Source organism: Girardinichthys multiradiatus, chromosome 17, assembly GCF_021462225.1.
Source record: "Girardinichthys multiradiatus isolate DD_20200921_A chromosome 17, DD_fGirMul_XY1, whole genome shotgun sequence".
NCBI lineage: Eukaryota > Metazoa > Chordata > Actinopteri > Cyprinodontiformes > Goodeidae > Girardinichthys > Girardinichthys multiradiatus.
In genome coordinates this window covers 14,214,795-14,239,519 of record NC_061809.1, presented here as the reverse complement: position 1 = coordinate 14,239,519, position 24,725 = coordinate 14,214,795, and the positions used below count along the sequence as shown (strand labels likewise).

The 24,725-nt window shown below is 40.8% G+C and overlaps 2 protein-coding genes across 5 annotated transcripts in view; one reads left to right on the top strand and one right to left on the bottom strand.

Annotated features, from left to right (window-relative positions):
* Positions 1 to 8,615, top strand: part of prickle1b (prickle homolog 1b) — a 34,536-nt gene extending 25,921 nt beyond the window's left edge. Inside the window, exons 4-8 of the mRNA XM_047390235.1 lie at positions 1,038 to 1,175; positions 4,396 to 4,599; positions 4,686 to 4,872; positions 5,616 to 6,614; positions 6,704 to 8,615. Coding sequence (XP_047246191.1) covers positions 1,038 to 1,175; positions 4,396 to 4,599; positions 4,686 to 4,872; positions 5,616 to 6,614; positions 6,704 to 7,659 — 2,484 coding nt within the window. The 3' untranslated portion in view covers positions 7,660 to 8,615. The remainder of the gene's footprint in view (positions 1 to 1,037; positions 1,176 to 4,395; positions 4,600 to 4,685; positions 4,873 to 5,615; positions 6,615 to 6,703) is intronic.
* Positions 8,616 to 12,556: 3,941 nt separating this feature from the next.
* pphln1 (periphilin 1) overlaps positions 12,557 to 24,725 on the bottom strand; it is a 26,704-nt gene continuing 14,535 nt past the window's right edge. For all 4 annotated transcript variants that reach the window (XM_047389703.1, XM_047389706.1, XM_047389707.1 and 1 more), the window contains 2 exons: positions 22,855 to 22,992; positions 12,557 to 13,219 (listed from right to left, as the gene is read on the bottom strand). In XM_047389703.1, the coding sequence (XP_047245659.1) occupies positions 12,956 to 13,219; positions 22,855 to 22,992 (402 nt within the window). In that variant the 3' untranslated portion in view covers positions 12,557 to 12,955. The remainder of the gene's footprint in view (positions 13,220 to 22,854; positions 22,993 to 24,725) is intronic.

Genomic DNA, 24,725 nt, shown 5'->3' with positions numbered 1-24,725 from the left:
CAGGCTTTGAACATCTCACAAAGCATTGTTTAATTTAATCTAAAAACCAGTAGAGTATACACATCTGCAAACCAACCAAACCTGTCCAGCCACCTAAGTTGACAGATTTGTTAAAGGAGAACATTAATAAGACAAGCAATCAAAAGACTCATGGTAAATCTGGAGCTGCAGAAGTCCACAGCTCAGGTGTAAAAATCTGTTAACTATTACTTTTACACTTCGCAAATATGCCCCTTATGAGAGAGTGCAACAAGAAACCCATTAGAAGTCCCATTTAAAGTTTGTCACACAACATTTAGAGTCGATGGCCAAATTTGTCACAAGCAAATTTGTGAAAGAAGGACAGAAAAAATGAACTTTTTGGCCTTCATGCAAATGACAATGTTGGTGGCAGCATTATGCTGTGGGAATGCTTTTCTTTATCAAGGAAAGGGAAGCTGGTCAGAGACCAAAACTGATGTTTGTTTTTTTTGGTGTATTTGCAAAAGTCTATACATGGATGGAGCTGAATACAGGGAATTTCTGGTAGGAAAGGAAACGGGGTCACGAAAGGCTTGTGACAAGGGGGGAAAGTTCGCCTTCTAGCAGGACAATGTGCTTAAGTATAGAGACAGGTCAAAATACTTTGTGTGAAAATGGCCTAGTCAAAGTCCAGACCTAAATGCAATTGAGAATATATGGCAAGACTTGAAAATTATTGTTCATGGACCCTCTGTAGCCAGTTTGACTGAGCTTTAGTTATTTGTCCAAAAAGAAAAGTTAATGTCTAGATGTCCAAAGCTGGTAAAAACATGGAGTTCTGCAATGCCCCAAGGGAGGGGGCACAATACATATGTATGTCACAAATTTTAGATTTACTTGTATTATGTCCTAAACCATTTTATTTATTTACCTTACAATTCAGCTATGCACTACTTTGTGTTGATCTATCACATTAATTCCTAATAAAGTACATTGAAGTGATTGGTTGTAACATAAAATGTAAATAATTGACCGTTATTTCTTGTAACTCCGTTTTTTGTTTTTTTTTTCATCAGTTGCGCTACTGCCAGTCTTTAACAGAGGAGGAAAAGCGGGAGCTCCAAATCTTCAGCAACCAAAGGAAGAGGGAGGCACTGGGAAGAGGGACGCCGAAGATCCTCCCCAGAGCCCTGCAACACACCCGTTGTGAAAATGTAAGCACCTCCCACACATATAGTCACATTACTGTGCACACATGCACTGAGGTAAGATAATGGTCACAAAGAAACCAGCTGGAGGGTCTTTAGCTATTTATATCATGTGCAGCAGTTCCACTATGCTTTCCATGGCAGCCTGAAGGGCTGGTCCTGACTTGCTAATATAGCCATTTTAATCACTGACATAAACTTCCCCGTTAGGGCTGGAGGGGAAACGGGGAAATTGGAGGGCTCATGTTTAAGCCAAGCAGAGAGGCAAGTTCCTCATGAGGAGCTCAGCCAATTTCCTGCCAACCATCTATATCCCAGCATGAGAGACTGCAAAAATGTGGCAGGATTAATTAGTAATTCTTGCACAAAGTCCTAAAATACAGTTTTTACCCAAACAAGTCACAGTATGTAGCAGGTAATTCCAGATTAAGTGGTGTAATTAGATCTGATCAATATGCAGAGCTGGTTACAAGACAAGACATCTTGACATGTTTCATAAAGTCAGGTTGAGCTCAGGACAGGATGCATTTGCGTTTGAAGATATTTTAAACAGAAACATTAAGTGCCTGATCATATTTCTGTAAAAAAAAAAAAAAGCCTTACATCATTGCTCCAAACATAAATATTGGTGTTATGTGGTTTCCAATGCATTCGTCTCTGAAGAATGAGTCAACCACATCTACCAGGCGTCCTGGAGGGAGCAGATGAAGCTAATTCCCCTCCCGGAACATTCAGATGCAGTCTGTCACCACTCAGGCACAGACGCTAAAATAAGGGGGATGCAAGGTCAGACACATGGTCACAAGATTCCACCGGACACACACACACTCATTGGACCGGACATGCATATATTTACAGCAGCTTTCCAAACATATGCTATTGTCAACCACAGGGCATTTAATGACAACACAAACCTCATCGCTTTGCTAGTCTTGGCCTTTAGGGATATGCAACACCACAGTTTTCAAGGCCCCACTCTGTCCATGCTGGTCATAATGGCTAACAGCTGGGCATGCTGTCCCCTAGCTACCTATGAATGCCTTATAAATATGCCTAGTTATATAAAGACTGCATGTTCAGGCAGGCTTTAACGATCTCTGTGGAGTCATGAGATCTTTTGTCAGAAGACCAAGGCCACTTTACAGATCAGAGGTGCTTTCCAACGAATTACTGATTATTTCATGGCGAGTACCCGGTCTTTAATAAAAATGGAGTTGTTGTATGTCTTTGTACTGCACAGTACATGCACTAACTACTTTGCCTGGGGTTACTTTTTCAGATAAATTACTGCCTTAGTGTGGCGTGGCATGGAGGCGAACAGTCTATTGCGCTGCTAGAGTGTTAAGAAAGCCAATCCTGCTTTAATATAGGCTCAGTTGTATCTGGTGTAGCACAGGGAATGCAACAGCTTTAGCCCATGTCCGTGTTAACTCATTTCTGTCTTCCACTAAGCCTTCAATTCAATTCAATTCAAAGATACTTTATTGATCCCCATAGGGAAATTAGAATTCCAGTACAACCCATCCAAACATACATCATGACACAAGACAAGGGGGGGACGGGTCACCGAGGCTTTGCTGCCCACTCACAGGTGCTGCCCTTGCTAGATGAGAAAAGAGGCCACATTTGGTAAGTAGAGGGAAAAAAAATCATATTTCACACTTTATCCTTAGCAGGATACAGTTTGAGATTGCAGTTTGAGATTGCAAAAAACCTCAGCACAAAGAAGCAACAAGTTTACAAAACAACATCATGCCGGGAACGGTGAAGGTGGTGTGAGGGGAGTGCACATGTTTATCTTGAGCATGTGTGTGTGTGCAAGTGAGTGTGTGCAAGTAAGTCCATGAAGCACTGTCCCAGAGGCCATTGTCCTTGATGGTATGTTGGAATGTTCATCAACCGGCCACAAAGTTCTGAGCAGGTCCACAGATGTCCACAAGGAATGGAGGGGGGCAGAGGGAGCAGAGCGTCATGTTTACATAACTTCCAGGAGAAGTTGAAGATAGCCAGCCATCAAGGCCGTGCAGGGGAGCCAGATACAGAAAAACAATAATTATTTGGGTTAGGCTGACTCTTAATTTTCCGTCAGCCTTGAGAGTCTTGCTGGTGCTTCTCAAAGGCGAATCCAAACAGCTAAATTTCTGGTCTTTCGCCAGATCCGAGCGAACAACTTTCTCCAAGATTTATCCCATTTCACCCCTGAGTCCAGGAACCGCAACCTGCCTGCGATCCTGTGTAAGGATCACATCCAGTCTGCGATTCAGCTCACGTAACATCTCAGTCTGAGTGTTGATCGCTCTGAAGATCCCATCATACATGCCAGGCAGCCTCACAATTGCCAGAACAGCTGCTGACATTCTCCGAATTTCTCGATATGCCAGGTAACCGTTGACTCCAAAAAGCAGAAATCCTGATATCAAACATCCAATTATATACATATCTTCCACATCCTCGACTGACATTGGACAGGAGTCCATTGTGTATCCAGAGAAAAACGTCCCGTCCGGACAAGTTGGGCTCTCCTTCACCCTGTCTTCTCCTCGAGAAAATTTGATCAATTGCATTGAGAGACCAGCTGACCAAATCCATAACTAAGAATTTGGAAGATATGCAAGAAGAGGCTCCAAAAAGAAGACAAGACACAGAGCTGAAGCAGGGCAGATATGGGAGGGGTGCGGGAGGGGTGCGTCATCCTCCACCGAGAGCAGAATGAAAAAGATGAATGAGCTTAAATACAGCTCTCTGTCAACAACCGGCTTCTTCAGCAAAAACCGTTTGTCACTTGCCTTACTTGTTGAGGGGCGTCAATGACCATGATTGGGCATGTCTAAACATGTCATAACATAGTATTTCAGTATTAAAAATATTTCTTATTGGTTTTATGTCATATTCTAATTTTCTGAGAAACTGAATTTTGGGGTTTCATCAAAGTCAATAGAAATGAAATATTTTTATCATGAAGCGTAATTATTCTATATAAAAATCAGTTTAGCCATTTTCATTCAATGTACTGAAATACATTAACTTTCAAAAACACAAATTTATTAATAGGCACCTGTATTAAATATTTTGACACCTTCCACTATCTGCTTATCTCATCTGTACCACAGCCCTATTTTGAGGCTTCATTTGCAATCCTCCTCACTCAGATTTTCAAGGAAGAGTATTATCACCATCAGGGTTGACAGCCTACTCTCACCAATGACCACCTGTTTGTGTTTGACAGTGTCGTGGTGGCATCAATGGAGGGGAGATGGCCATTTTTGCCTCCAGAGCTGGGCCGGGTCCCTGCTGGCACCCAGCGTGCTTTGCGTGCTCCATGTGCCAGGAGCTCCTGGTGGATCTAATCTATTTCTATCAAAACGGAAAGATCTTCTGCGGAAGACACCACGCAGAGCTCATGAAACCTCGATGCTCCTCCTGTGACGAGGTAATGGGCCTGATTGTTTAACACTAGGTAGCAACTGTGGCATTTTGAACTGATGCAAACTAACAAGGTTTTGCATATCTACATAGATCATCTTTGCAGATGAATGCACTGAGGCAGAAGGGCGTCACTGGCACATGAAGCACTTTGCCTGCTTTGAGTGCGGGACAATGCTAGGTGGACAACGGTACATCATGAAAAATGGACGACCCTACTGCTGTGGGTGCTTTGAGTCGCTGTATGCAGAGTACTGTGAGGCATGTGGTGAAAACATTGGTGAGTCATACTTAAAACACTGAGGAAAAAAAAAAATTTTTTTTACATATATATTTATTCATATTTTAAACACAATAACCACAAACTTGTGGCATCCATTTGTATTCATCCCACTTTAAATACAATTTATTTTATGTTACATTTTGTTTGAACTACCATTTGTTTAACAACAAAAGGTAGTTCACAAAAAAAGTAATTTCAGTCCAATCTTACAGACAGATACACAGTACTCCTAAATAAAATCATGTGCAACCAATTTTCTTATTAGTAAAAAGAATGCACTGCAAACATGTGGGTCACAGGAGTTCTACTGAAATGATATTGAAACTGAAATCCCCATCCCCATGGTGAAACATGGTGGTGGCAATGTCAGGCTGTCACCATGCTTTCTTTCAGCAGTGAGGGAAGGTGGCATTAGCTGTTGTACTAGAATAGATGCACATTATTCAGATGCTATTCATTCAATCTGACTGACTTCAAACTGTTTTGAAAGAAGAATAGGCAATATTTTCAATTTCCAGAGGTGCAAAGCAAGTACAGATGTAAGAAAAAAAACTTGCAGCTGTAATTCCAGCAAAAGTTGGTTTTACAAAGTAGTGACTCTGGGTGGCTGATTGCATACCTTTCAGATTTATATTTGTAAACAATGAAAGAGATTATATATCAAAACCTATATCCCTGGTTAGACACTTGAAAACAAAGGTTACAGTAATGTAATTCTAGTTTTCTTTTCTTTTCCTTAGGTGTTGACCATGCCCAGATGACCTATGAAGGCATTCACTGGCATGCCACAGACCAGTGCTTTTGTTGTGCCCAATGTAAGACATCTTTGCTGGGTTGTCCCTTCTTACCCAAGCAAGGCCGCATCTATTGCTCAAAGGCCTGCAGCCAGGGGGAAGATGTACATGCCTCAGACTCGTCAGATTCTGCTTTCCAGTCGGCCCGCTCTCGGGAATCTCGACGGAGCGTCCGCATGGGAAAGAGTAGTAGGCCCGCTGAACAGTGGCAACAGTCGCAGCTGTTTAGCCTGCCGGCTACTGTCACCTCTTATGAGCACAGGTTTGGGGAGAAAGATGGGGACAGAGATGCCGATGGCGACATTGATATAGTAGGGAGCAAGCTAACCCGTCTTGGCCTAGAGGAAGAAAGGTTCTGGAGGGAGCGGGAGGAGCAGGATGCCGGTGGAGAAGAAGATCCGGAAGAGTGGGCTCAGCATGAGGACTACATGACTCAGCTCCTGCTCAAGTTTGGTGACCGTGGAATGCTGCACCAACATCAGCTGCCATCCCTAAAATCGCCAAGCCCCAACAGTGACTCAACGCGGCTAATAAGTGTGTCGGATCCCTGGCTGAAGTCAGATTCTACATCTGTGGGGCTTAACCCCTCCTCTCCCACCCCAACCAGTCCCACCCAGAGCCAAACTTCTGATCAGTCTCGAGCCAACAGCCTCAGCTCGGGGTTGATGGACAAGAAGCATCTACCTGAAATGTACTGGGCCCAGTCGCAGGATGGCCTTGGAGACTCAGCTTATGGGAGCCATCCAGGACCTGCCAGTGCAAGAAAGATCCAAGAGCTGGAGTTGGACCAAGAGCCAGAGCAGTCTGGAGAAGTAAAACAGGGTTTTTGGCCAGACACAAGAAAATGGTATGAAGACTCCCTGGAGTGTATTGCTGATGAGCTAAGGAAGGTTGAGAAGGGTGTTGGAGACTCCATGGATTCCCTTGCTTTGTCAAACATCACTGGTATGTATGGTGCTTATTGCCTTGATTCTTGATAATTTTTTTATGTGAAAAACACATTCCAACAGATTTTCCTTGTTCACTCTTTTTAGGTGCATCAGTGGATGGAGACACACCCACAGTCTACAACCTTCACCCCATCCAGGATTCCTCCAGGACTGTCGAGTGCGAGATGAGCAACATGGGAACGTTTAATTCATCCCATATTCACCACAGCGCAAACTCCCTCAACCTCCACATGGAAAAGAGAGTTGAGGAGGCAGAGAATGGGGTGGCACTTGGAATGAGGGTGGGCCCTACTGTAGCACTTCACTCAGTGTCTCCACATTCAGATGGCCTCCCCACAACCTATGTTCAAGCTCCAGCTTTGAGGAGGAGCAAGTCGCAATCCAGGCCACCTCAGATGGTCAAGTTCTCAGAGGACACGGTGGACAATGGATACAATGATGGATTTGAGGTCAGTGTTATGAAACATCCAATGAGTGAAAAGCCCCAGAGGAGAGCATACTGCCCCGATGAGCTTGGCAGAGCAAGAAGCCGCTCCACAAGCCACCATGGCAGAAGCAGGACCCAACATCACCGACAGGGCCGGCGCCACAGGAGCCGCAAAACCCGCTCGGACAACGCGCTTCACATGGTACCTGTGGAGAGAGCGCAGAGGCCATTTGAGCCTCAGCAGCAGGATATAGTAAACCCACCCTGTGGTGCGATGCGCCTTCAGCGCCCCACGCACATGCTGCCGCTGGCCTACTCCCAAACCCGCTCTGACTATATGCTTCGTAGCTCAAACCAGAACGACTCACGGTTTGAACATTTCATGGGTCTCCACAGAGACGAGGATGACTGGTGCTCAACTTGCTCCTCATCATCGTCGGACTCTGAGGAAGAGGGATATTTCCTCGGCCAACTAATTCCCCAACCTCGAGCGGTTGGGCGCTACTATGCAGAAGACTACCCGACGAGGGTGACCGCTCTCACAGCCCTCAGCCATGGCTCACAGACTGGTCGTAGAAAGGGCCACAACTCCAAAAACTGTATCATTTCTTAGCAACCCACCCTATTGATGTCACAAAGTGCACTACACAAAGCAATATGGTGAAGATTTTCAGTTAGGTCTGTCATATTTTGTATAGAGGCCATTATTGAGTAGTTAAAAGCCTTCTTACATGTATGTAAAACTGGCCAAAACATTAACAGGATGTGAGTAACAATGGAAGTTTTGAATTGCACCAAGAGAGGGATTTATGCTCAGTTAACACTTTTGCAATGGTATATTAGTGCATTTTCTTCAGAGGTTAATAATGCAAGTAGAGCCTAGAAACTAACCAAATAATTATTTAATGATTAACAAGACAACATAAAAATGTATATAATAAGTTAAAATTTCAGTACTGGTATTTTTATACTCATCATGTAAAAGTGTAAACCTGTTTTGTCTGAGGTGTACAAGTACAAAAAAAAGTGAGAAGAGGATACCACTTCAGTCACGGAAAAGGGCCATGTTATTCCTGTTTGACGTTGGCAACACTTTTCACATTATGTATTCACAATCCGTGTTCAGATTTGGCAGCAACACACCTGTATTTGCACCTGATCACCACCATTGCTCCAAGATAACCAGACATACGCTTTGTGATGTAAAGATGCTTGTAATAAATAATTTTTCTCCAATGCTTTAAGAATGGTTTACTTGAATTGGGTTATATAATCAAGTTTCAAACTTTCTAGAAACTTTAATGTGGAACTGAGCAATATTTTGTCTGGTTTTTCAGTCTAATTTTACTCATTTTCAGTGTGGAAGCTATTTTTACAGCAAATGTTTTTTTTTTCGAGAGCCATTTTGCGCCATGAATTGTTAATGCTTTAAAAGTTTTCTAAACAGCATTTAAAAATCCTTGATTTTAGAACATTTACACAGTGTTGAAAAGAAATCCCACATCAAGAAATCACTAGTACCACATTCACTGGCACCTTTAAAGATTCCAATAAAAACATGTGACTGAAGCAGTTTTGTACTTCATATCTTACTTTAGGTCGCAGAGTGTCAAGGAACTTTCAATTACTTAACCCTGTCGTGTATCCTTACGATCGAAATATGACCACCTTCAGAATGGAAAATACAAAAAAACATGAAATTCATGTAAGCTAGATGGGTCTTGAGTTTTAAAGGGCAGCAAATGGCTACACGAAAACAGCTACTCAAATGTACAGGTCCTTCTCAAAATATTAGCATATTGTGATAAAGTTCATTATTTTCCATAATGTCATGATGAAAATTTAACATTCATATATTTTAGATTCATTGCACACTAACTGAAATATTTCAGGTCTTTTATTGTCTTAATACGGATGATTTTGGCATACAGCTCATGAAAACCCAAAATTATTATCTCACAAAATTAGCATATCATTAAAAGGGTCTCTAAACGAGCTATGAACCTAATCATCTGAATCAACGAGTTAACTCTAAACACCTGCAAAAGATTCCTGAGGCCTTTAAAACTCCCAGCCTGGTTCATCACTCAAAACCCCAATCATGGGTAAGACTGCCGACCTGACTGCTGTCCAGAAGGCCACTATTGACACCCTCAAGCAAGAGGGTAAGACACAGAAAGAAATTTCTGAAGGAATAGGCTGTTCCCAGAGTGCTGTATCAAGGTACCTCAGTGGGAAGTCTGTGGGAAGGAAAAAGTGTGGCAGAAAACGCTGCACAACGAGAAGAGGTGACCGGACCCTGAGGATGATTGTGGAGAAGGGCCGATTCCAGACCTTGGGGGACCTGCGGAAGCAGTGGACTGAGTCTGGAGTAGAAACATCCAGAGCCACCGTGCACAGGCGTGTGCAGGAAATGGGCTACAGGTGCCGCATTCCCCAGGTCAAGCCACTTTTGAACCAGAAACAGCAGCAGAAGCACCTAACCTGGGCTACAGAGAAGCAGCACTGGATTGTTGCTCAGTGGTCCAAAGTACTTTTTTCGGATGAAAGCAAATTCTGCATGTCATTCAGAAATCAAGGTACCAGAGTCTGGAGGAAGACTGGGGAGAAGGAAATGCCAAAATACCAGAAGTCCAGTGTCAAGAACCCACAGTCAGTGATGGTCTGGGTGCCGTGTCAGCTGCTGGTGTTGGTCCACTGTGTTTTATCAATGGCAGGGTCAATGCAGCTAGCTATCAGGAGATTTTGGAGCACTTCATGCTTCCATCTGCTGAAAAGCTTTATGGAGATGAAGATTTCATTTTTCAGCACGACCTGGCACCTGCTCACAGTCCCAAAACCACTGGTAAATGGTTTACTGACCATGGTATCACTGTGCTCAATTGGCCTGCCAACTCTCCTGACCTGAACCCCATAGAGAATCTGTGGGATATTGTGAAGAGAACGTTGAGAAACTCAAGACCCAACACTCTGGATGAGCTAAAGGCCGCTATCGAAGCATCCTGGGCCTCCATAAGACCTCAGCAGTGCCACAGGCTGATTGCCTCCATGCCACGCCGCATTGAAGCAGTCATTTCTGCAAAAGGATTCCCGACCAAGTATTGAGTGCATAACTGTACATGATTATTTGAAGGTTGACGTTTTTTGTATTAAAAACACTTTTCTTTTATTGGTCGGATGAAATATGCTAATTTTGTGAGATAGGAATTTTGGGTTTTCATGAGCTGTATGCCAAAATCATCCGTATTAAGACAATAAAAGACCTGAAATATTTCAGTTAGTGTGCAATGAATCTAAAATATATGAATGTTACATTTTCATCATGACATTATGGAAAATAATGAACTTTATCACAATATGCTAATATTTTGAGAAGGACCTGTACCTGTATCTGCATTCAGAGAAAGGAGAAAAAAAGTTTAACACAATAAAAACTGTGACAAGGTTTTAATCCATAACTTCCTCTTTCCCTGTGAACATAGATGACGGTGGCCCATTTGCTTTAGCCCACGGGTCAGCAACCTTTGCAATCCAAAAGTGCCATTTTTGCCCCTGATCCAGCAAAATTAATTTTCATAATAAAATAGCAATTCAGCAAACTTAATTTTTGTAAAACACTTTTTTTTTCTTTCAGATTTTAAAATTAAACGTTATTGTGACATAAACTGCACAAAGACAATTATATCTTCAATGAAGTGTTTTTATATTAATGGAAAAAAAATAAAACTGTTTGACCAAATGACAAAACAAACAAAAAAATTTGTCCTGGAACATTGTTCTTGTTATAATTTTCAATTTATCTTTAGTTTCAAGAAGATTCTTTATCTTTTAAAAGCCAATGTATTGGTTTCACAGAGCCAACATCACCTCCAGAGCTACAGACTCCTGTCTTGGCTACTCTTCAAAATGGAAAAGACAGGCAAACACTGCATTCATGCAAAGTTCTACCTTGTGTGTTGATGTTAAAAACCTACGCAATAGCTTTCTGGCCCCCTGGGGTATAAATATGACATGACAGAGAGGCATATTTCTCTTAGCTACTCTTTAAAATGGGAAACAACAGAACATAAAATTCATAAAAACTAGTAAGTCCCTGCTCATTGCAAGTCAAGAAAGGGCCAGAGAATGGCTGCTCGCTTAAACTTACCTATATCTACACTCATAGCTTGATCTTTTTAAACTGAATCTGTGACAAATTTGGGTGAGGATTTAGAAAGAATTACCAGTGACAATTATTGGCACGAATACGAAATCTTTTGAATAAAGCGCTTTAAAAAAAAGGTTGACTAAAGTGCTGTACAACACCAATAGCAGTTCACTTTAAATGCAATTAAACCAAAATTCTCCAAATGTAATTTTTTTTTTTTTTGATCTAAGTATCAAGGGGTGTTTTCATGAGAAACCCATGACTTCCTGTTTCCCTAAATTATCTTTTAAATGGGAAACAACAGAACTTGGCATTCAAGCAAGGCATGAGTGTTTACCTTGTATTAGGAAATGGCTACAATTGCCACTTCCTAAAATTTGCCCGCATCTACAGTAAAAAATAATTTTGAAGTGTAAAGTCTGGATGAGAATTTTTAACAAAATCCCTAATGGTCATTGTTGGCGCAGCTTTCAATTTCTTTAAAACACAAGTACCTAAAGTCAGTCCCTGATGGGCCATTGTCCTGCATGTTTTAGATGCCATCTTAACACACCTGAATCAAATGACTTGTTCTTAGGCAGGCATCGAGGAAGCAATATAGCCATTTAAATCTCTTGTGGTGAAGCAAAGACACATCTATAACCTGCATGGCACCAGCCCTCGGGGACCGAGAGTTAAACACCTCTGCTTTCGAATACATGTAACGGAAGCACAGCATTTTATTTCCAGCTTTTTACTTTGATCAGGTTTGTCTGATAAAAAAAAAAAGCCAATTTCTCCTCGCTACTTTTCAAAATGGGAAAGATGAGAGAACACATTAAATCATTCAGGTAGATGTGTGTTGATCTTCATAACTCAGAAAATGCTTACAGGAAATTAGCTAACTGTCCACATCTAGCAGCTACATAAAAGCTAAAACTGTAACAAACAAGGCAAGATGAGGATTTTGACCAAAAACTTTAAGTCAATCAGTATGTCTAGGAGCTTTCAATTAATCAAGTAATCCCTAAATTCTTCTTTCCCTGAGGTATGAATATGGAAGCCAGTTAGTCACTCTTTAAAATGGCCCAAGAACATGAAATTCCTGCAAAGCACCAAGTAGCTACAAGAGCATAAACTTGCCCATTTCTACAGTCAGAGCAATAATTAAAATGTTTCAAACAACAAAATGTGACATTTTGAGGTCACCGAGTCATATTTTTACCAGGGGTGCCAGAAATTGTGGAGGGATATGAATCCTAGGTATATTATGGGGATTTCTATAGGGATGAAGATTTGTGCAGTTTTAAGGAAACAGATGTCAGACCTTGAAATTTAGAAAAAGCAGAATGAAAAGAGAAAAAAAAAAAGTCGAATTCAAATATTTCTAGACAATACAAATTTATACAACAATGCTTTAACATTTTTTTTTTCATTTGCAGCACCAACTCAAACATCTGACAAAACTTAGAATTCAATTTATATAGCAAGAAAAAAAACACAAAAAATGTGAGTTCATGCTTGAAAACCGAACATCATACTGAACACCATGACGACTTGTAATTTTTAAATAATATTTTGACATTTAAACAGAACCTTTAGAATATTTTTACATTTTCCATAGAAAACCTGCAGGTAAAAATGATCCATTGAAAAATAACACTGTTCACTCCTGTGACGAGTTCTTCAGGATGCCGTGAAGTCCAGCAATCCTAAGTCTGAACTGTTAATTTCAATAATCCTCAGTCTCGAATTAACTGGAGCGGATTTAGACAAAAACCCTTTAGAAAGATGAGTTGTGGTTCAATCTGGTCTTTAAGAGTTTCTGGGACATAGCAGGAGTGGCAGAGTCACAGACGGGGGGTTCTGGGAGCCGGACCTCCTCATCCAGCTCTTTGATGAAGTGCTTGAGGTCCTCCAGGCAGCGCTCGCGTATCTCCCCCAGGTTCTCTCTCAGGGGGACTTGCAACTGTTTTTCCAAGGTGGGATCCTTAGCCACGAGCATTTTGACCACCATTCCAAACGTCTCACAATCCTGCCTGTAGACCTAGACGAGAACAGGGAGGTTTGATTAAACAAATGTGTTATTTTTTTGCGCCGACTACTCTGGTGGGAACATATGTAGAGTAGTGTCAGAGTATAAACACTGCGTCTCTTGCATTTAATAAGTTTTGTGTTTTCTTTTACATATGAACACATTTCAAGTGTAATTTAATGACAAAATCCTTAATTTACAAATCCAGCTGTTCTGTGAAGGGCTCATTACCCCACAATGAACTGTGGTGGCGGTATCATACTGCGGGGATGCCTTTCTATAGTAGGAAGCTGGCCAGAGTTGATGGGAAGATGGATGGCGTTAAAGACGTGGCAATCCTGAAAGCCGTTATTTTAGATGCTTCAAATAACTTGAGACTGTGGCTGAGGTTTATCGTCCAGCTGGATAGGGCAAAACTACTGCAGAATTATTCAGATAGATTAGATTCAAGAAGAATGGTCTAGTTAAAGCACAGACCTAAATTCAAAATTTTTATAAACTCAAATTTCTATATTTTTTGCATTTTAAAGTCATTCTGGGCATCTGAGTAGAAAGTATAAACCTCAAACCTCCTTGAATATTGGTCAGGTCTTATTATCTATAGATTCCAAAAACCAAACAACAGAATGCTAAAACCAGCTTCCAATGTTCTGAGTGTGGAGTAGGGCCATTTCAATGCTTTTGTGGCATCTGGACTTAGAACAGCTTTACTTCAAAACCTCTGGACTAAGCCAAATCAGGAATGGACAGGAACCTAAATTAAATGCTGATATTCTAAAGCACAGTGAGCATTGTGAATTTAATGTCATTTATTTTGTAAAACCTCTATAGAAAATGGTGGTTTATTGCTTTTTTGGCATTTTACCGTAACTTTAAGAACCCCAAATCCAGTTTAACCTAAATTTAAAGTTGTCAAGAGACCAATAATGCAGATTTTTAAATGAATGTTTTTTGAGAAAGTGAAAAACACTGATGACTAATATGTTCAAAATCAGGGCATGGTTTGGTGATATCAAATTAATATCAATCAATGTGAAGACATGCAATTATTATTTTGCCTTTACAAAAACTGTATATAGGGGACTTTTTCTTTCCTTCAATTGTTTCTTTCCAAACTAATCCAAAATGATAAAAAGAAATGACATACAGTACAGACCAAAAGTTTGAACACACCTTCTCATTCAAATAGTTGTCTTTATTTTCATGACTATGAATATTGTAGCTTCACACTGAAGGCATCAAAACTATGAATTAACACATGTGGAATTATATACTGAACAAAACAGTGTGAAACAACTGAAAATATGTCTTATATTCTAGGTTCTTCAAAGTAGCCACCTTTTGCTTTGATTACTGCTCCGCACACTCTTGGTATTCTGTTGATGAGCTTCAAGAGGTAGTCATCTGAAATGGTTTTCACTTCACAGGTGTGCCCTGTCAGGTTTAATAAGTGGGATTTCAAGCCTTATAAATGGGGTTGGGACCATCAGTTGTGTTGTGCAGGAGGTGGGTACAGTACACAGCTGATAGTCCTACTGAATAGACTGTTAGAATTTGTATTATGGCAAGAAAAAAGAAGCTAAGTAAAACAAAATGAGTGGCCATCATTACTTTAAGAAATGAAGGTCAGTCAGTCCGAACAATTGGGAAAACTTTGAAAGTGTCCCCAAGTGCAGTCGCAAAAACCATCAAGCGCTACAAAGAAACTGGCTCACATGAGGACCGCCCCAGGAAAGGAAGACCAAGAGTCACCTCTGCTACGGACGATAAGTTCATCCGAGTCACCAGCCTCAGAAATCGCAGGTTAACAGCAGCTCAGATTAGAGAACAGGTCAATGCCACACATAGTTCTAGCAGCAGACGCATCTCTAGAACAACTGTTAAGAGGAGACTGTGTGAATCAGGCCTTCATGGTAAAATAGCTGCTAGGAAACCACTGCTGAGGACAGGCAACAAGCAGAAGAGACTTGTTTGGGCTAAAGAACACAAGGAATGGACATTAGACCAGTCGAAATCTGTGCTTTGGTCTGATGAGTCCAAGTTTGAGATCTTTGGTTCCAACCACCGTGTCTTTGTGCGGCGCAGAAGCGGTGAACAGAAGGACTCTACATGCCTGGTTCCCACCATGAAGCATGGAGGAAGAGGTGTGATGGTGTGAGGCTGCTTTGCTGGTGACACTGTTGGGGATTTATTCAAAATTGAAGGCATACTTGAACCAGCATGGCTACCACAGCATCTTGCAGCGGCATACTATTCCATCAGGTTTGCGTTTAGTTGGACCATCATTTATTTTTCAACAGGACAATGACCCCAAACACACCTCCAGGCTGTGTAAGGGCTATTTGACCAAGAAGGAGAGTGATGGGTTGCTGTGCCAGATGACCTGGCCTCCACAGTCACCGGACCTGAACCCAATCGAGATGGTTTGGGGTGAGCTGGACCGCAGAGTGAAGGCAAAAGGGCCAGCAAGTGCTAAGCATCTCTGGGAACTCCTTCAAGACTGTTGGAAAACCATTTCAGGTGACTACCTCTTGAAGCTCATCAACAGAATGCCAAGAGTGAGTTTTGATGCCTTCAGTGTGAAGCTACAATATTCATAGTCATGAAAATAAAGACAACTCTTTGAATGAGAAAGTGTGTCCAATACTGTACATCAAGACTGCATAGTAACCATGTGAAAATCTATTGAAAGATTTAAAAATGAAAGATAAAAAAAAATTATCAAAATAGCGCTCCATAGAGGTCCATTAGATACATTGGCAAAAACTGACAAAATGTGAAAATAGAATGGGTATAAATATTTTTGCAAGCTTCCCATTTTAGTTGTGCTAACAGTTTATCCAGATGAAATAATGATTGGATTTCTGCCAGTTTGCTGTTTTGTAAGATAAATACAAAGCCCCACTCAAACAGTTTAGCATAAGCTGCCCTTTAGATTGGACCTAAATTGTTCCATTTTACAACACAATCGATTTAGTACAGCCTATATAATTATCTAGTCAGTCCCCTTCATCCCCAAGTTCTCTATTTCTTGAGTCAGAACTACTAAATGAATCCACTAACTGGTCTGTTCTCTCAAACCCCCAGTCGGTCATGGCAGATGGCCGCCCACACTGAGCCTGGTTCTGCTGGAGGTTTCTTCCTGTTAAAAGGGAGTTTTTCCTCTCCACTGTCTCTACATGCTCATCCGGGAGGAGTGAATGCTGCAAGTCACTGACTGGATGCAATCTGCTGGGTTTCCTTAGATAGAAAAACTTTGTATCCAATTTGAATAAATAACTGAATCTGACTGCACTGTTCAATGGTTAGGATTAATTGGAATGTATGAACCTGACTTTGTGAAGTGCCTTGAGACGACATGTGTTGTGAATTGGCGCTATATAAATAAATTGAATTGAACTGAATTAACACTGATGTTACATAAGTTCATGCGCTGGAGGCTGATTCGCAGACACAACCCATGGAAAAGTGCATACAGACAAACATGCATGTGCCCATCAGCCTCTTTGCTGTAAATTAGGCCAGGCTAGAGCAACTTTCAGTCGTTCACCAACAGTGGCTTTTGCGCTGCAGGGCGCTCTGACTCACCAACTTATTTATAGATTTTCACATTAGAGCCCAGCACATGCTATCAAGGGAAGATGGTTCTAGAACAAAGATCTGCTGTCAAACAGCAACAAAGTAGGACAACAGAAAAGTAAAACATCTCAGAAGAACCGGTTTTTAACTAAAATATGTTCTGTAATGGGTGGAATTTAGCAAGAGTAGGATAAAACCTAAAAGCTTATGGGTTAAGATTTATACATCACTTCTTACAGGTGTATAATAACCCTTCACATACAAAACACAGTTATGGTTTAAAAACACCGACTTCTGGGATGCATTTGACATTTTGGGTTTCCTCCAGAACAGTTTCATCAGAGCACATAATTTCCATTTCAAAATATCATACTTTCCAAAAGAAAATGTAAACTGGTAAATGGCCTGCACCTGCATAGCGCTTTTATCAAGTCTGAGGACTCCAAAGCACTTTACACTACAATCAGTCATCTACCCATTCACACACTAACAGTGGTAGGCTACATTGTAGCCACAGCTGCCCTGGGGTAGACTGACAGAAGCGGGGCTGCCTTACAATCAGTAGGCAAGGGCGGGTGAAGGACACAACGACAGATGGACAGAGCGGGGGTTCGAATCGGCAACCCACCGTTTACAAGACAAACCCCCACCACCTAAGCCACAGTCGATAAATATTTTGACGTGTGTTTGGAATCACGGTGCTATTGAAACACCCAATTCTAACAAAGATTTAGCCCTCCGACCTGAACAGTCACCCCTCAGATAAAAGAAATTGGTTAGGATGTTCAAGAACAACCGAGGACACATTAAGGCACAAGCCTGTAGTGATATGGATAAAGCAGCAACACCAGTAAAAATAACCATTGGATGCCGAACAAAACATTAGCCCTGTGTGACTGAAATCAGCAGCTGCCCACATAGGCAACCAGAATAGCTTATATAGAAAGTGTTTATGACCAGATGAGACAAACATTTACTTGTTTAACCACAATTACACAAAGTCTAGAGGAGTTATAGCGAGGCCTCTAAGCCAAAGGACACGGTCTCAATTGTAAGGCATGGTGATGGCGGCATCATGCTAAGTGGCTGTTTTGTTAAAAAAAAAAAAAGATACCAGTACAGATAAAGTAGACGTGTGTGGTCTCTCTGTAGCTTGTGAAGGGACACTTCAGTAAACAAGTACAATTTAGAACCTGTATGGATTAAATCTGTGGTGGATTTTCCATAAACAGTTGAAAGGAATTTTTGTTTCTTAAAAATCTTGCTGAAACTGTATATTGTAAAACTAAAGTTTAAAAACGAATACCTTCACAAGAAAAGAGTCTAAGGTTTAGTTATTCCATACAAGCCACTTGTTTGATGTAAGCTAGACACTATTACCCAAGTCCCAACCTTAAACAAACACTTGCAGAGGGAAGGGAAAAAATAGGTGGTGTTAGTTTTTAAATGATTTACTTAAAAGGAAGAAGCTGTCACATTAATCACTACAGAGGAAACGTGTGGTGATCATCAGGATACAGTTTCTAAACCAGGTGCTGACGCAAATCACACACACCCTGTCCTTTAAACTGAGTGTGTTACCATATAGACCTTGTGTGTGTAGAATATAATTAGGTGGGATTTTGTTCATACAAAATATGTTTAAATCACTCCCTAGTGTCCTACATGCACCAAAAAAAAAAAAAACAAGAAACAAACTCCCCTTTAGTGTTTTTAAACAATGTCGGATAGTCTCATTTAGCAGCTAATTACGTAATACTATTCTCTCAGGATGTATCCAATCAGTGTGTGGAGAACAGCTCCTATGAATACAGGAAATAGCTGTTCCTACAAAACAATGTGCTGAAAAGGAGCTCCTTGCATTCAATCAAACTTCCTAAAATCAATCCGGTTATCCAACCAGGAAGGAATGAAGTAGTTTGACAGAATGAGCGCTTCTGTCTCAAGGGTTCTTGTGCGTTTATTCAAGTTCTTCAAGCCCTCAAGAATGAGATCATGTGACAAAAATATGACAAAAAAAACTGTTGTAAAAAAACATCTGATAGAAGAATTGCGACACCTGAATATTTTGGCTCCAACCTAAATGTTATGGACTATGCTGTTTTTTTTTGTTTGTTTTTTAAGTGATGCACAGGATTGTTTTTGTGCCAACAAACTTGTGGAGTTTTGGAAGAAGTTTGGTTTCATCAGAATTGACTTTTTTGCATTGAGATGACATTTGTAATGAACTGGCACTATACAAATAAACTGAACTGAATTAGACCATGACACATTCTCCCACAGGGTTTTACAGCATTTTAGCCAGGCCTAGGAGTTTTCTCTTAAATAAATGCTTTTATCCCTACTCTTTAGTAATGTAGTAAACTAGTAATAGAGAGAAATTCTGCAGCTCCTCCACTGTTTTACTGGTGACCTCCTGATGGCTTCTCTGAACTCTGTTTTGAGTTTTCATCAATTCTGGACAGTTTTGGTAATGTCACTGTTGTAGCAGTGGATGATATGACAAATATAACCCGTTTTTTAAAAACGTTTCCAAACAGATTTTGTAATACCGTAAAAATGTATTGTGTGTAAATTCATCAGTTAGCCTTTAGTATTAATGTAACCACTAGTACTGGTAATAACTATGCTATCTGAAGTTCAGAGTGCTTTACACCTGGATGAGGCTCTTATTGTGAAGGTTTGCCACACTGATGCTATAAATAGATGCCAGTAGCCTTAAGGTCATTGTTTTGGCAGCTCTGCAAAGTGTAAATCAGACTCTCAGATAGAATACTGGTAGTTCAATAAATCTGATGAGCTGGTGACCAGTTAGACCGCTGAACCATTTCGAAGAGGACAAACATCCAGCTTCCTGTTTACCTATTTACCATCAGCTGCTCGGCAGCTAGTAGCAGCTGGAGGAGGGGGATTCACTGCATGTTTTGAGGGGAAAACAATGCCTTCCGTGCACAGTTGTAAAGTCCAACATTCAGCTACAGTTAACACTTAATGCTCTTTGGTGGTTTAGGTTGATTTTAAGTGTGGTCACTAAGTACCAACTCTGAAGAACCATACTAATACTGCAGCATTACCAGGGTAATCAATAAAAACAGTCAGCATTTCATCTCAGCTACAGCTTTTTTTGAAACTGAAGGAAAAGTAGGAAAGCAAAACTTATGCATCTGGTCGAGAGCATAGAACTGCGTTGCATAGAGTGTTCTGCATAGAAAATGTCACGATTGCCCTACTTTGGGAGCTCGTCAACATTTTCTAATCTTTCACAAACAAAAATTGTCATATCGCTCACCCCTACACTGTGATATATTGGCGTACATTTTCTAAAAGAACTCATGACCATTTTCACTAATGCTGAGGAATATTTTTGCATCTTTCTCTTTAATAATACCTTTAGGATGCCGCTGATCCTTTATAGCGTCTCTACAAACCATGGCGTTAGCTAAATGATGCAAATTAGCAAATCAGTTTAAATTTATTTCAGGTCATTCAGATTCTCTATAATTGATGTTGGGGTCTGAACTCAAGGAGGACCTGCTCAAAACCAAGTATTAGTTTAAGGGTGTGCACACTTCTCAGAGCATGTTTATACCTACGTCCGCCAGTTTGACAGGGTGTATAAACTTTTTATAGTCCACTATAGAATGAGGCTGGATATTTTTTTGTGCACCCCAGGTTGTAGATTAAGATTAAGATACTGCCCGGCTTCAAAAATGATAGAAAAAAAGCAAGGATGATACGAATAAAAAAAATACTCTTTAAAAAATAAAAAATAAAAAATGCAGGGCCACCATCCAAAGCTGCAATCTTTTTCACAAAAACAGACAATGCTCTCAACAGTTCTACGGCCAAATCTATTTATACTAATCACCCAAAGATATAAAAGTCCTTTTGTTCCGAAGCCCAGTAAAACTAACCCCTTTTTAGCTTGCATGCCTCGTCACTCACTCCAACCAGTTTGACGGAGTTTCAGATCAAGCTGGCTTCAAGAATGAGACGGAGCGTTTAGGTTTCGAAGCGAGATGGTGGGTGAATGTTTTAGGAGCTGGTTGGTTCTGTGTATGTGTGTCTGTGTGAAGGCACTAAATGAAAGCCGAGAGCAGAAAGCCACACGCCTGGCCCATGTTGCTTTGACTCAGGAGTTCAAAAGCGAAAGTAACTTTGGGATTACAGAGTAAAAATAAGCTGTTAACCTTAGTGAGTTTACCTGAGCGTGATGGGGATGATGGGAAATTATGGCCAGTGAAACTGACAAGTGCTCTTAGACATTTTATAGCTGCTGGTGCAAAGTTAATGTGTTTTAGGGTTCAATTAGTGCACTGAAGCCTCAACGGTGAAATAATTCACCAACTAAAACAAAAGGGAAAAAAAGCAGTAGGGTTCTATACTTTGTAACCAACTGATGATTAAATTACTTCTGTCTGGTAGGATTATGTCCAAAGAACCCAGCCTCTCATGAAAAACAAATGACGAACAATCTACATAATCTGGAAATCTTGAAATCAGAAACGCCACAGAAAGCAACGGCAAAGCAGAAAGCTGGAACAGCAAAAGAAGAAAAAAAAATAGCCTGAAATATAAATTAAATATTCCTTTATTTTATTTTTAAAATGTTATTTTCTTTCCTGACTTTAATGTAATTTGCCAAAGAACTCTGACAGGAATGAAACAAAACAAGATGTTGCATTAAAATGAAAACTTGACCTGCACACACATTTATCAGCACAACTGGTAAAGATATTTATTTATATATAAATAAAATAAAATAAATGTTTTATTAAAAAGGTAGCATAACACACTGAAAAGTGTCTGAAAAGGCATCCTTTTGAGTACATCTATTCAGGCTGGTTCATGTGGCAGAAGTTTCAAACTTCTGGCATTTCATACCAGGTTCCCAGGACTTTTAGAAGAGAAACAAGCCCACAGCATTACTGATCTTCCACCGTACTTAACATCACAAATGTAAACATGTCAGGCACATGCTAAATTTGTGATGGTAGGACAGAAAATACTTTTTGTTTTCCTCCCATCCATTTATTCTGTTTTGTCTTGGCTTCAAAAGCTAGTTTTCTCCCTTGCTATTGGTTGACATGCTTAAGTTATAGTGAATATTTTTCCCCCAAACGAAGAAAACTACTCAAATTAAAATGGCACATTTTTACTCATTTTTCAATGTGGGATTATGCTACTTACCAGGGGTGCAAACTAATGTAGCCTGCACTGTGAGGGAGAGTTCGCTCTAGAGAACGTGTACGAACAGAACCACAAGGACAAAACAGTTGGACTGTGAAGCAGGAGGGAAGGCGCAGCGTCAGCAACATTACACCAAAGCTGCAGGTTCACTGGGGCAGCTCAATGTGAGAGCCAAATGTGTGCCCCAGGGCAGAGTTGGCTCAGGTTTTATTGGTTTCAAGTAAACCATAAGTGGCTTTCACTGGTCTGGGAATGGCCTTCATCAGACAAGTGAACAGATCTGGAACGTTTAGCCTGGGGTGCTCCAAGCTCCGTTAAACATACATCCTCTACATTTATTGTGTGTATAAAGCTAAATCCAAACTTTACTTAATTGTGAGCTTTGTTCATTTGTACCCTTGACATGACAGAACTGGCGTTGCTGAATAGAAGGAGTTAAAGAAGCCTGAATAACAACTTAAGAGACCTAAGTAAAAAGCGACGCATTCATCTCTGACCTTCTTCAGAACGTCATAGATGGGTTTGTCAGAAAACCAAAGCACGCAAACTCAAAATGTGATCTTGAGTCTCTAGACAGTATTAGCAGAATCCATGAGCTTCATTAGATGTAGCATTTTATCAACATCACATATTTCCGTTTCTTTTAGGGTTTGGAATGCAGATCAGAATCAATTAAGGTTAGCCAATACAGAGTCCCAACAAGATTCTTCATTAAAGTTAGCATCAGTGTGATGTGTATGGTTTAAGCTCAGCACCTTTCAAATGTAGTGCAATAGATAAACAAGACAGTGATCATTCAAAAAATGCGCTGATCTGGACTCTAGATAGGCAGATAGGCAAATCACTGGTTCCAAGTTGATTCAGTGAAGTACAAGTACCTTTTCTATTTCCTTGGCTTTGGCTGCGATGGCCATGGTTCGCCTCTCTTCAAAGTTCTCGGTGGACTTTTTGCCCTCTTCAATGACGGGAGCTACAACTGGCTCCTCCTTTTCTGCGTCTGGAGGATAGCTCTCCTCCTGCAGAGAGAAGATGATGTGAATCATGGCTGTAAGGAAAACTGAAAAAACAGCACAAAAACAATTTGTGTTCAGTCTTTGTCAGTTGTCTTTTAGGTTAATGTTTCAATTAATTCTTTCAGTGGTACAGGAGCAGCATATAGTTGTCACAAGCGCCCTCTGGAGGCTATAGACCGTAATGTTTGCTCCTTGGTTCATGTCAGTCAGCATAAAATAACATTTAAAAACATGTGAAATTATATATATTTTGATATAAAAGTCGGACCTCAATAAGTCGCAGCCAAACCTTTTTTTTTTTTTTTTTTTGAAAATGCTACTTATATTCCGGACTATACAGTACACAATAAGAACTACACTGCAGATAAATTACTCCTGAAATAATACAACATAATACAGGCAATCTAATGAGAAAAAGAGAACAAAAGGATGTGTAGGAATCTGGGTCAGTAACCTGAAGCCCAGCATGAGTGGATCACCGTGACCTGACCTACAGGTCCTTCTCAAAATATTAGCATATTGTGATAAAGTTCATTATTTTCCATAATGTCATGATGAAAATTTAACATTCATATATTTTAGATTCATTGCACACTAACTGAAATATTTCAGGTCTTTTATTGTCTTAATACGAATGATTTTGGCATACAGCTCATGAAAACCCAAAATTCCTATCTCAAAAAATTAGCATATTTCATCCGACCAATAAAAGAAAAGTGTTTTTAATACAAAAAACGTCAACCTTCAAATAATCATGTACAGTTATGCGCTCAATACTTGGTCGGGAATCCTTTTGCAGAAATTACTGCTTCAATGTGGCGTGGCATGGAGGCAATCGGCCTGTGGCACTGCTGAGGTCTTATGGAGGCCCAGGATGCTTCGATAGCGGCCTTTAGCTCATCCAGAGTGTTGGGTCTTGAGTCTCTCAACGTTCTCTTCACAATATCCCACAGATTCTCTATGGGGTTCAGGTCAGGAGAGTTGGCAGGCCAATTGAGCACAGTGATACCATGGTCAGTAAACCATTTACCAGTGGTTTTGGCACTGTGAGCAGGTGCCAGGTCGTGCTGAAAAATGAAATCTTCATCTCCATAAAGCCTTTCAGCAGATGGAAGCATGAAGTGCTCCAAAATCTCCTGATAGCTAGCTGCATTGACCCTGCCCTTGATAAAACACAGTGGACGAACACCAGCAGCTGACACGGCACCCCAGACCATCACTGACTGTGGGTACTTGACACTGGACTTCTGGCATTTTGGCATTTCCTTCTCTCCAGTCTTCCTCCAGACTCTGGCACCTTGATTTCCGAATGACATGCAGAATTTGCTTTCATCCGAAAAAAGTACTTTAGACCACTGAGCAACAGTCCAGTGCTGCTTCTCTGTAGCCCAGGTCAGGCGCTTCTGCCTCTGTTTCTGGTTTAAAAGTGGCTTGACCTGGGGAATGCGGCACCTGTAGCCCATTTCCTGCACACGCCTGTGCACGGTGGCTCTGGATGTTTCTACTCCAGACTCAGTCCACTGCTTCCGCAGGTCCCCCAAGGTCTGGAATCGGCCCTTCTCCACAATCTTCCTCAGGGTCCGGTCACCTCTTCTCGTTGTGCAGCGTTTTCTGCCACACTTTTTCCTTCCCACAGACTTCCCACTGAGGTGCATTGATACAGCACTCTGGGAACAGCCTATTTGTTCAGAAATTTCTTTCTGTGTCTTACCCTCTTGCTTGAGGGTGTCAATAGT